The 13,227-nt window shown below is 38.1% G+C and overlaps 1 protein-coding gene across 1 annotated transcript; it reads left to right on the top strand.

Moving 5' to 3' along the window:
- The first annotated feature begins 284 nt into the window (after positions 1-284).
- On the top strand, positions 285-2,436 carry LOC138887798 (structural maintenance of chromosomes protein 3-like). The gene is made up of 4 exons (XM_070169585.1): positions 285-1,110; positions 1,193-1,416; positions 1,570-1,734; positions 2,122-2,436. Exons 1-4 carry the CDS (start codon positions 285-287, stop codon positions 2,434-2,436), a joined length of 1,530 nt encoding a protein of 509 aa, XP_070025686.1.
- Positions 2,437-13,227: the final 10,791 nt, after the last annotated feature.

Raw genomic sequence — 13,227 nt, 5'->3', positions numbered from 1 at the left:
AAAATATTTACGTAGGTTAGCTAAGAGCCTAGGGCGAACGGTGCACATATATATTTTTGAATTTTCTTTTACTGACCGAATTATGGTTTAACCATCCTAATACATATATTTTGTATTTTGTTTGTTAATGATTAAATGCAAAAAAAAGAATGGACAGATCCACAAGTGACTAACAACACATGAAAACTCGAACAATTGTACAACGAAGCCATTTGTCACTATTTTTATTTTCTTTTGGAGCGAATGTCCGTAAAGCAAAAATCACGTGCTTACACAAACTAGTAATGAAAATTCTCAATATCCTGCCTAGTTCTTGGGAAAGCAAGGTGAATGCTATTACTGAAGCAAAGGACCTGCAGGAGCTGACCATAGATGAGTTATTTGGAAATCTGAAGACCTACGAGATGAAGAGGAAGATAGGCAGTGAAAGAAGAGAATCAAAGAAAGAAAAGAACCCGGTACTCAAAGCTGATAGCAATGAATCAAGTGAGGAGGACAGTGACATGACTTACTTAACCAAAAGATTTCAGAAGATGGTCAGAAGGAATGGAGGAATGCTGAAAAGGGGCAGCTCTAGCAAACCAAAAAACTATCATCTCTGCCATAAATGTAGAAAGCCTGGGCACTTCATCAAAGACTATCCTCTCATGAAGCAAGAGTTCTCCAAGTACAACCCTGAGAAAGCAGCTAAGAGGAACCCGGTTCCTGACAAGAACTTTAAAAGGAAGAGATCTGCTGACAATGTGGTGAAACAAGCTCTTGTAGCATGGAAAGACTCCTCTAGTGAATCTGAAAATGAAACTGATGTTGGTGACAACTCCATGATGGCAGTTGAAAGCGAGGAAAATGAATATGATTCAACTTTTTCTTTGATGGCCCAATCAGATGATGATGATGAAGACGATGACAACAATGAGGTAAATTTCAGGGATGTTCAGAGAAATCTAAAATCCTACTCTTATAAGAAACTTATGTCTTTAGCTAATATATTGATTGATGCCTATCATAGTCTTGTGGAGGATAAGGATGCCTTGACCTTAGAACTAGGAGAAGCTGAACAAACCAGAGATGATCTGGTAGTGTGTGTAGTTGATCTGAAGGAAACCATTTGTGAGTTGGAGAAAGAAAAAAAATATTTTAACCGAAAAAATTGCCACCATAGAGCATGAAAGAGATGACTTAGTGGCTGTAGTTGTTGAACATAAGAAAACCATTGATAACTTCAGTAAAGAAAAGGAGGCCTTAGTGAAAAGAGTGACTGAGATTGAGGAAGAAAGAGATGATCTCTTGGTAGTAGTTGTAGACCTGAGGGAAACACTAGAGGGACTAGGAACTGAGTCTAAACCCAGAAATACTGGAAAAGGAAAAGAGGTAGCTAGTGAGGAACACATTAGGCTTGAAAAAGAGTTGAAGGCTGTGAGAACTAGGTTGTGTGTTGAAACTAATAAAAAAAAGCATCTCTAAACTGAGCTGGAAAGAGTAAAAAATGATCTGGAAAAGTCCCTAAAGTGGACCTGGTCCTCAGAAGCTATCACTGTCATGTACGTTAATAATGGTGTAAACAGGCAGGGAATAGGGTTTCAAAGGGAGAAAACGCCTTACAACCCCCATAGCAAGTATGTGACTGTACTAGATAACTGGTTGTGTACCTACTATGGGAACAATGGGCATTTCAAGGAAAATTGCCAAGACAGGGTCCAGTCCATTCAGAAAAATAAAGTGTTTGCTGAAAATGTATCTACTAAAAAGGGACCAGGTTCCATCCATAAAAACGAATATTACCTGCATGGACCAAGAGAGCTCTTATTCATCCTCTTGCCTACTACAAGGGACCCAAACTTGCTTAGGTTCCTAAAACTAACTCTTTATCTCCTTGTACAATGAACGGTGAAAGGAAGTAGTCAACAATGGTTCATGGATAGTTGATATTCAAAGCACATGACTGGAAATACCATGGACTTTCTTTCACTAAAAGCCTTGTAATGAGAGAGTGTATCCTTTGGCAATGGGAAAAAGGGGTACATTCTTGGAGTTGGAAAAGTCGGGAAATCACACACTCACTCTATTGAGAATATGTACTATGTCAATGGTCTTAAGTACAGTCTCTTGAGTGTCTCTTAGATCTGTGACAAAGGAAACAAGGTGGAATTCTTGTCCAAGATATGTACAGTTACTAATTTGGTAACCGGTGAAGTGGTACTTGTGGCCAAGATATACAAGAACATCTATGTTACTAATTTTGCGTCCTTGCAAAGTGGTGATCTGAGTTGTCTGAAAGCTATTGATTATGATGCTGAACTCTGGCACAGAAGATTGGGGCACACAAGCTTCTCTCTTTTGAACAAACTAATTCAGAAGGACCTTTCCATGGTCTGCCCATGTCAAAGTTCAAAGTACAGAAAGTTTGTGATGCCTGTGCTAAAGGAAAGCATGTGAAGTCTTCTTTTAAGCCTAAAAAGGATGTAAGCACCTCAAAGTCAATCGATCTTTTGCATATGGATTTATGTGGCCCTATGAGAGTGCAAAGTAGGGGATGAAAAAGATACATTTTTGTGATAGTGGATGACTACTCCGAATTCACATGGACTCTATTTCTTAGATCTAAAGATGAAACCTTTGAGGTGTTTGTGGCGTTTGTGAAGAAAATACAGGTGAAGATGGAGTCTAGAGTCGCATATATTAGATCAGATCATGGAACAGAATTTGACAATGCCAAATTTGATGAGTTCTGCAATGAAAATGGCATTACTCACAACTTCTCAGCTCCAAGAACACCCCAGCAAAATGGAGTAGTGGAAAGGAAGAATAGAACTCTTGAAGAAATGGCAAGAACAATGTTGATCGATAGTGGAATTGCAAAGAACTTCTGGGTTGAAGCGGTCAACACTGCCTGCTACTTGGTGAACAGGTGCATGATTAGATCTCTCCTGAACAAAACCCCCTATGAGTTGCTGAATAGAATGAAACCCAAGTTGACTCACCTAAGAACGTTTGGGTGCAAATGCTATGTTCTCAACAACGGAAATGATCAACTTGGAAAATTTGATGCCAAGTGTGATGAAGGAATATTTCTGGGCTATTCTTCTCAAAGCAAAATTTACAAGATATACAACAAGCGGACTCAATGTGTTGAGGAATGTGTTCATGTTATTTTTTATAAGTCATATCCCTCTTGTGAGAAAAGTGTTGAAGATGATCAAGATGGAGAACCCTTACTAGTTCTTGGCGAAGTCACTGACATGACAAATGGAAAGGAAGATATGATGAGCCAAGTGAAAGAGCCAAGTGAAGACAATGCTGCCTCTTCTTCAATGGAACCAGGTACCTCAATTACAACCACTGAAGTTGAAGAAAGAGTGGTTGATTCAGTCCAGGGTACTCCACTAGTACCCGAGAGAAGAACATAAGAGAACCAGTTAAATATCAAATGAACCTCAAATGTCTAACTGGAGATACAAAAGTTCTCATCTTCTTGACAACATAATTACTCCCCTAGATTCTGGAGTACAAACCAGGTCAAAAGCCAAAAATTCCTGCCTTCTCAGCCTTTCTCTCCCAAATAGAACCCAAAAATATCAAGGAAGCCCTGAAAGATGCAGATTGGATTACAGCCATACAAGATGAGCTACTTCAGTTTGAAAGGAACAATGTCTGGAACCTGGTACCTAGACCTTTAGATCGAACAATTATAGGAACCAGGTGGGTATTCAGGAATAAGCTTGATGAACATGAAAACACTACAAGGAACAAGGCTAGGCTAGTAGTTCAAGGCTACAATCAGGAGGAAGGTATTGATTATGATGAAATGTTTGCTCCGGTCTCTCGCATGGAAGCTATTAGAATCCTAATCGCTTTTGCATCTCATATGAAATTCACCTTGTTCTAAATGGATGTCAAAAGTGCATTTTTGAATGGACTTCTTAAGGAAGAAGTCTATATGAAGAAACCTCCAGGGTTTGAATGTCATGAATACCCTGAATATGTGTTTAAACTGGACAAAGCATTGTATGGGTTGAAACAGGATCCCCGACCTTGGTATGAAAGGCTGTCAAAGTTCCTCTTAAAAAATGGCTTTAAAAGAGGGAAAATTGGCAACACCTTGTTCCTAAAGAAATGGGGAAGGAACCTGCTCATCATTCAGGTCTATGTTGATGACATCATTTTTGGGGCAACAGCTGATTCTCTATGTGAAGAATTTACAAAACTCATGGGAAGTGAGTTTGAAATGAGCATGATGGGGGAACTGAATTTCTTCTTGGGTCTTTAAGTGAAGTAGTCCACAAAAGGTACATTCATTTGTTAGTAGAAATACATCAGGGAGCTCTTTAAGAGGTACGATATGGAAGCATCAAAGGTGATAGACACTCCTATTGCTACGGCTACTCGACTGGACATGGATGAAACTGGATCTCCTGTGAATCAAACTTTGTATAGAGGCATTATTGGGTCTCTTCTTTATCTCACTGCCAGCAGACCTGATATTGTCTTTAGTGTGAGGCTATGTCCAAGGTTTCAATCAAATCCCAAGAAATCTCATTTGAAGGTTGCCAAAAGAATTTTGAGATACCTTAAGGGAACATAGGACCTGGTCCTGTATTACCGCTCAGGTGATAGTTTTAATCTCATTGGGTATGCTGATGCTGACTACGTAGGTTATCTTGTGGACAGGAAAAGCACTTCTGGAATGGCTAACTTTCTAGGATCATGTCTCATCTCTTGGGGCACAAGGAAGCAAAACTCTGTGGCTCTTTTAACAGTTGAAGCAGAATAAGTAGCTGCAACATCCTGCTATGCTCAACTCCTATGGATTAAGCAGCAACTAGAGGATTTTGGGGTATTTGCTGAATGGGTGCCTCTTCTATATGATAACACCAGTGCACTCAACATGGCCAAGAATCCAATTCAACACAAAAGGACCAAGCACATTGATGTGAGACATCATTTTCTCAGGGACAATGTGGAGAAATGGTTGATCTGTATGAAGTTCCGCAGCACAGAAGACCAAATTGCAAACATCTTCACCAAAGCATTGAGTAGGGAATATTTTGAAAGAAACAGGGGTGACGCTGGGGCCTTTGAAGCCAAATTGAGCACCTGATTCCTCATCAATTGGCTATGAAAATCACCTTCAAGTAAAACTAGCTAAAGTATTTTCTGGCCAAGTCTAACTCACTTCAATACTGTTGCAGGTAAACACGCATGATGAGTATAGAAGTTGTAGATGCAGTGCATGGATGATAAAAGAGGAATGATATTTTCAAATAACAGGTCAAGAACCTGGTTCTTGTACCAAAGGTTAGTAGTTTTGTGCATTATTTAATACACGTCTTGAAAAGGTACAAATATTAACTGCCATGTCATCCACCTTTTAAGACCCTACTGTCACGTTTTTTCACTTCAAAGCATTCCATCTCCCTCTGAAATGTTGCAACTCTCCAAGCACAACCGCTGTTTCAGAATCAGTTCCTATCTCTCTCTTCATAATTAACCTCTTTCATTAAAACCCTCTCCCTTCCTCACAGACCACAGTCCTCCATTAGAACTTCTCCAAAGAATCCTCTCTCTCTATCTCCTCAATGGCTGACACAAACCCCGAAATTCACGCCCCAGTCATCACTAACCCTAATCAAACCATTGAGTCCTCCATCTCCGATGAGTCCTTTGTAACCATCCCTGTCCTTATCACTAAAATCACTCTTAACCCAGTTTTTGTGTCACCCTCTAGTTCTAAGGCAACTATCTCAGAAAACCCTAAAGTTGTTGATTCTTCTTCTCTATCTTCTGAGATTCCTCTTGATCAAGGGAAAAGTGGAGAACAGGGTAAAAGTCCTGAGGTCGCAGAGGTTTTCGCCATCGTTACTTCAGATTATGTGGTGGCTATGGAGCCTATTGAGGAAGAAAATATCGCGAACATCTTTGTGGTATCTGCTGATGGAGTCTTACATGAGGTAATTTCTTGTGCTTCCATGTCTCAGAGGAACGAGGCACAGGGTACGAGGGAAGCAGGAGTCATGGTGGCTGTTGAAAGGCTCTGCATCATCAGAAACTATTAGGCCCTCTCGTGATGAACCCGACCCCTCTTCGGAGGAAACTGGTTAGGGTACTTACTTCCAGGCCAGTTCTACTCCTGCATTTGCTATTGAGCCCTTGGACATCCTAGAGCCTGAGACAAGGTCAAGTGAAGAGGAGGATTTCCTAGTCAAGCGAAGGGAAGTGATCACCCCTGAGTCTTCTACTAAGCGTCCAACTACAAGGTTACAAGCGAAGGTAGCTTATGATTCTGCCCTTCAAAAGAGCAGATAGAGTAGTCAAAAGAAAAGGAGGAGACTGGTAAAAAACAATGTTGTTGTGTGTGAGAAAAAAGTCCCTGTGGTAAAAGTGGAAGAGGAAACACCAGAGGAACCTGGTTCCTTGGTGAGAAGGTCCTAGAAAAAGAAGCAGCCTGCTTCAGTGGAGAAAGTTTCAATCCCCAATTCAAAGTTGAAGGATGTTATGAGTGAGCCCTCAATTTTTGATGAGGATATGTTAGTCAAGTCTAAGGGAAAAGAAAAATCAAGTGGTGCGAAGTCTGACAAACAAAAGTCTGAAACGGTTAAGGAACCTGGTTCTGTGAAAAAGCTGAGGAGTGAAAGTAGTTCATCTTCAGAACGCCTAATGCACCAAAAGGTTCTGCTGGGTCGTACTTTTGACCCGGCAATCTCTGATATGGCTGGTATGCGATACGTTCTTGAGATGGTTGAGTTTCAACGATGGGGGCATCTATTCCAAATGGATGCACCTAAAGTGTACGAGGACGAGGTTCAAAGCTTCTTTGCCAGCTTCTTTCCTATTGATACCGACCATATTTGTGCCTTGGTGAATGGCGTAGATATCGTGTTCGATGTGAGTCTGCTTGGAGATATTATTAAGGTCCCTACAGTTGGTGTGTCTAGTGTGAAAGATGCGTGTGGATCTAACTTCAGGAATGCTGTGATAAAGGATAATGCGAACCAAAAGGGGAACCAGATTCACAAGAAGGCATTGCTCCCTGTTTATCAATTGCTCTTCGAGCTAGTGAACAAAATTTTATTGCCTCGTGCTGAGAGGAGGTCCATGACTTCTACATCTAATCTGTTTCTAATGGAGCAACTGGATGGCTTTAACCCTGTGAACTTGCCAACTATCATGATCGAACATATGCAGAAGGTAGCAACCTTCAAAGATGGCAATCATGGTCTTCCATACGAGTTTCTACTTACTCAAGTGTTCAAATTTTTCAAAGTGCCACTGGGACAAAGCAAGGTAGGAACCAAGAAGCAGACTTTCTCACAGACAACGTTGGAAAAATGTGAGTGCATAGAGAAGAATGGGGGGTTAGGCAGTACATCAACCATCTCACAGCTCATTAATGCTCAAAATAGCGCAACTAAGGAGATTCGAAGGTTGAAAGCTAGGAATGCTATCCTGGAAGGTCAGCATGCCCAAGGGGCTCCAGAGTCAAATGAGGAACTGGCTGGTTTGACCACAGAAAATGCAAATCTCAGGGCACAAGTGGAGAACCTGAAAGCAGAACTGCTCAATGAGCAAAAGTCAGCTAATGCCCGAATAGACCTAGTTCTCCAAACTCTTGCTGCAGCTTCCAAGCCCTCTGCTCCTAGTGCCCCCTAAGTTACCCCTTTAGTGACCAGTTTCTGGATTGTCTCTTTTTAGTTTTTATGACTTGGCAGAAATTTTGTTTCTTTTTTTAATGTGGTTGGGATGTAACAGTACTGCTCCCGTTTTTAATAGTCCAATTCTGCCTTTGCTTTTTAAGCAAAGACATATGTTTTATATATACAAAATCTATCCTTTTTTATTATCTCATTGCTTGTATTCTCTGTTTCTCTTCTCTATCATGTTTTGTGCACATATGTGGCATGAGTTAGCTCGGCTAGACTTTTTTATGATATTTAACTGCTTGTGTCTTTTTAATGATGCTAAAAGGGGGAAGTATAATTTGAATTAGGGATCTGATTAAGGGGGTAGCATAAAGTCAGGGGAACTTTTTAGTCAGATAGGTTGCAAGTAAAGCACTCAAATAATAAGATAAAGATTTTGAACAAGTTGTATAAAACAAATTTTTAAACAAAAAGGAATTTTGGGAAAATGAGGAGTACTAGGTTGGTTAGCCTATAGGATCACCCTACACAATGTCCGGTAAACACTCATCAATGAGGGGATATATGTGACATTAGCGCGTAGTTATCATATCCCATATCTACCCTTCCCATCCCATTAATGGTCACTAAAGCGAGTGTTGGTCAGCGATCTCTATTGCGTGCTGTTACCCACCTCTTCTTAATAGTCCTGGAGGGATTTAGGACATCTACCTATAGGTGGTTCTATATAGACCCCTAAGGTTTAAAGGAGAAAATACTAAGGCGACAAGCAAGAACAATTAGGACCTTAGCACATAAGGCAAGAAAGAAGCAATTGAAGGCTCAAGTTTACCTCCACAAATAATGCACATAAGCAGCACGACTCAAACACAAATAAGGGCCTTTTGTTAAACAGTATCCTAAGACATGATGTCTAAGTAAATATCAAGACATAGAAGATAGGCAGTTTATTTTATAAACTCAGAAGTAATCGGTTTGCCTACTGATTTATTAAGCCTATTAAATCAGAACAACATTAAGTGACATAAATAGTTTCAGAATTGCAAGATTTTAAAAACTCCATATAGGCTTGCCTATACGCGGAATACTAATAACTACGTTTTATATAGTAAAACAAGGCAGGTTTTTTAAAACAGACTCTTGAATCCTTATAGGCATGATGTCTAATGATAGATTAAAGCAGTTTTTTAAGAACTCATCTCAAGGAAAACAAACCACTAATTAAACTAGTTTCAAAATGAACTAATCGTGAACTGGATTGATTTATTTAAACTAAACTGGTTTAAATCTATAGGTAGAATTTCTGGTGTTGTTCCCTATAGGCATGATATCTAATTGTGTTTAAAAACTGATGTTAGAAAGTGGTAGGCATGGTAACAAATGAAAGCACATATAATATCCGTTATAACAGAAGTTGGATTGGATCATATCCTATAGGCATGGTATCTACTTGTGAGGTTGATTTTAAGACCTACAGATATGATTTCTATTGTCGGAACCACTTGAGACCTATAGGCATGATTTCTAACATGGTAAGGCAAACATAGAAAAAATGTAAAGTCCTATAGGCATGATTTCTACCTGTATTACCCTATAAAAATGTAACTACCCACCCTTTTTACTAGTTGCCCCAATATTTGTTTACAAATTATTAGAGACTATATGAATGAATTATATAAATATATAAGAAAAATAAGAAGTTATTTTATAGGGAGCCTACAAATAGGCCCAGATTTCCAAAGCCTCCAACAGCCTCGAATGCTCAAATTCCATAGACAATATCATTGTTTAGGTGCGTCAAAGTTCTCTAAGGATCTCAAGGATCCCGGGCAGTGCTCACACCTAGAGTTGGTAACCACATTGAATAAGTGCAGTGTGGAAGGGCCAGCCTCAGTGTGCTAGAGTTCAGAGGGTTCTTAAGAGGATCCCAAGACAGTACACACACTGGAGGGGGCAGAACCTAGTGACTTAGGAGTAGAGGGATAGTGCTTGACATAGTTTGAAAGATTTCAGTAGGAAAACAGTATTTAAAAACATTTGCTTGAAATGGTTTTGTAAAATACATAGGGAGTTATTGAATAATACAATTTTAAAAAGGGTAAGTGATCAGCAATCAACCAAACTAAATACAGAACCAGAAGAAGTTTATCAGCACTTCAATACATGGAGTCAGACAGGTGCACACATCTACTTAGGGGTAATGGGTATTTGGGGTAAGCACAGGGCACATAGTAAACATAGATACACATAGGTACAGAACCAGAAGGGACCTTAAAAGGGGGTCAAGGCTTTTTAAAGTATAGCATGAACTGTATAGTTAATACAGAATCAAGAAACTTAGGATAGCCAATTACTTTACACAGGAATGGGGGGCATGCCAGGGATCAGGGAAACATAGACACATTAAGACATACTAGAAGGGGATCCTAAGGAGTATATAACATGCGGTAAAGAAGTCAATGAAGTAGACATGCTAATTGCATGTTGAACAATAAAACCATAGGTTAAAGCATATTAGAAACATGACAAATTGAAGTAATAGGAGGAGCATATTATTTTTGGGACTTGAATTAAAATTGGAACATACCAGTAAAGGGGATAGTAAACACAAAGTGAAAGAGAACCCAGTAGTCAGCCTTGGCTTGCAGCCGGCTGACTTTAGACAGTAGTAAGTGACACAAAAGAGAGCATAAAGCTTTTTAGTGTGAAAGAGAGAGTTTTTGAACCAATGTTCGCCTGTTTGTGTTAATGAGAGAGTGTGTATATATAGTAGTTCGAAATTAGATAAAAAATAAGGCAAGAATCATAGTAGCATAGTAATTATGAAACCAAATACTAATCAGAATCAAATCAATGCAAGTACTCCTTTAATTAAGGGGCAATCAATCAACGGTAATAGGCAGAAATGATTAAGGAAAGAAATCAAGTAGAGCATAAGGTACAAAATAGACAATTATGGGTAAGTACATAAGGGTTCAATTAAGGAAATAACTAATGAAGAATCAGTAAAATACTCGGTTAACCAAATAAGGTAAGAAAACAAAATAAAGTTGCAGAATATAGAAATAATCGAAAATCAGCATATAGTAAATCATGGAATCAAGGATTCGAAATTACTGATTTAAGGAGAGTAACATGGGTTCCCATGAATAAGCAAATAAACAAGCTAAAACTAGAGAATCAAAAGTTTAAAGGGAAGTTTTTCAAATAAAGCCAAGAAACAAGGAGTTCAGAGTTAATCAAGGAAAGAATCATGAGTTAATGTTTCAGCATATAAATAGAGTGAGATAGGAGTAACCAAACATAGAAAGCAAAGAGGCAAATCTTAACCAGTCAAGACGAACACAAGCACATAGAGCTGATGTAGGTTAGGCATAAGAAACTCAGTAGAAATACATTCGAAGCGAGATAGTCATATAAACTCAAACAAGAACATGCCAGTCACAATCAAAAGAAGAAACCTAGAAAAATTAGGGCTTTCAACATAGGCAAGTTGAAGAGGCAGTAAACTCACAGAATCAATCGAAATATGCAAGAAACAGAAGTTTAAACATAAAAATCAATTTAAATAAAGTTTTAGAAGAAGTTCCGAAACGCTAATTTTTAGAATAAGACGAAAAGCATTTGGAATCAACGATTCTTGTAAAAGAGTTCCAAGGATAGTGTAAACTATTAAAGAAACAAACTCAAATCATTATAAATATGTAAAAATCTAAGAGATATAGGAAGAAATCAGAGTTTCAGAAAAAATCCATATAGAGATGAAAGAACCTGTCTAGAATCCCAAGGATCGTAACAAATGCAGCATAATTTTGCTCGAAATCACACTGAAGTAGCCAAGAACAGACAAGTGACGAACCCTAGATGCAAGTCGGCATGGCCCTAGGCCCTTGAAGACCTTAGAGAAGGCAAGCATGGCATTAGAGGAGCCATTGGAGGCTTAGGAGTTGATGGGAGATCACCGGAGAAGACTAGAGAAGAGAGGTCGGCAGTTAAAAGGGCTAGGGTTAGGTTGAGTTACTGAGAGAGAAGAGGAGATGAGAGAATACAGAGGCGGCAGATTTGGGATAATGACATAGGGTTAGGGTCGTTTAGGATTAAAAAAGGAAGGAGTTAATACGGGCCGTTGATCTGAGATTTAATTAGTTCTGGGTGGGGTAGGCAGCTTTTAGGTTTGGGTTGGGTAATTTAGTACGAAATTGGGCTGGGGTTGGGTTAAAATTAAGGCTAAAATTGAAATGTAATCTGGCTATATTTTAAATAGCCAATTTATCCCTATATAATTTATAATAAATAATAAATAATTGCTAGAAAATAATTTTGTGTACCAAAATGATTTAGAATATATATTTAACATTTTAAAAATATAGAAGATCAATTTTATGCATATAAATGTAAATACATTAACAGGGCTAATATTGTAATTATATGCAATTTAGCTTTAAAAATATAAAAATACAATTATAAAAATGCATAAAAATATTTTAATCATATTTTGGCATAAATATAGAAATTAAATGATTAAATCACCACAACAATAATTTGAGGGTAATTATTGGGGATTTTATGAGTAAAAGGGAAGGAAATAAATCAATTTAAAATTTTTAAAATTAGGTGAAAATTATAACTACCTTGTGCATGCTTTTATATATATATATATATATATATATATATATATATATATATATATATATGCTATTTTGAAGGTATTTATGCATATAAAAAAATATAGGAAAAAATTGGGTATCAACAGTAGATGAGTGTTATATTTTAAAATTTTCAAGGCTGTCTAGGCAAGGTGACACTCCTAGATCGAGAGCCAAAAACTGCATGAGACTTTATTTAATTTTTGTCTCGCGAGAATTTGTACCGCTCCAAGAGCACAATCATAAACTTGAAGCAAAACTTGGGGTTCAATTCATAAGCTCAAGGTGGAGGCAAAAACTTATTTGCATCGTGCCGCGACGTTAAATCAAGCACTTGCTGGGAGGCAATCCAACTTTATTGATTTTTTTATTTTTTATTTTTATTATTGTATTATTCTGGTAGTGTTGTTTTTGATTTCTCTAGGAGCATGTGAAGCAAGGCAATTGGAAGAAAGCGAAATCAAGTGAGATGGTAAGAACTAAGTGTGGGGTGTCCGCACAAAGAATCGAGTCTGGGAGAAGTCTGAGCACCCCATGAGATGTTAATTCTTTGGCCTATGGTCTACCAGGGAGTTTTTCTTGCCCTCTTGTATTTATAGGTGTGCATTGGGGATAATGCACAATTTTAAGTGTAGGGTAAAGAAACTGTTTGGATGGATTCCTATGCTAGTTTAGTTGTGTTATTTTATATGCATTTGAAAAAAAAAGTTTCAAAAAAAAGTTAGAAATAATCCCTCTTGGGTTTTCATATGACCACAGTTCTTTTCCAAGGGACGACTCTTTGAACCGGGTAATAATTTTTTTTTTAAAGAATTTTCAAAAATTTTGGACTTTTCCCAACGATGGACTTCCTAGATATTTTTCTTGAGGGATTAAAGTCTAAAGAAAAATACAAAAAGATTTTTTTTCTTTTTTTTTCAACTGATAATATAATGGAAGAACTT

This window comes from Nicotiana sylvestris, chromosome 3, assembly GCF_000393655.2.
Source record: "Nicotiana sylvestris chromosome 3, ASM39365v2, whole genome shotgun sequence".
In the NCBI taxonomy this organism is placed as follows: domain Eukaryota; kingdom Viridiplantae; phylum Streptophyta; class Magnoliopsida; order Solanales; family Solanaceae; genus Nicotiana; species Nicotiana sylvestris.
Note: the sequence above shows the minus strand (reverse complement) of the source record. Positions and strands in the feature narration are given on the sequence as shown.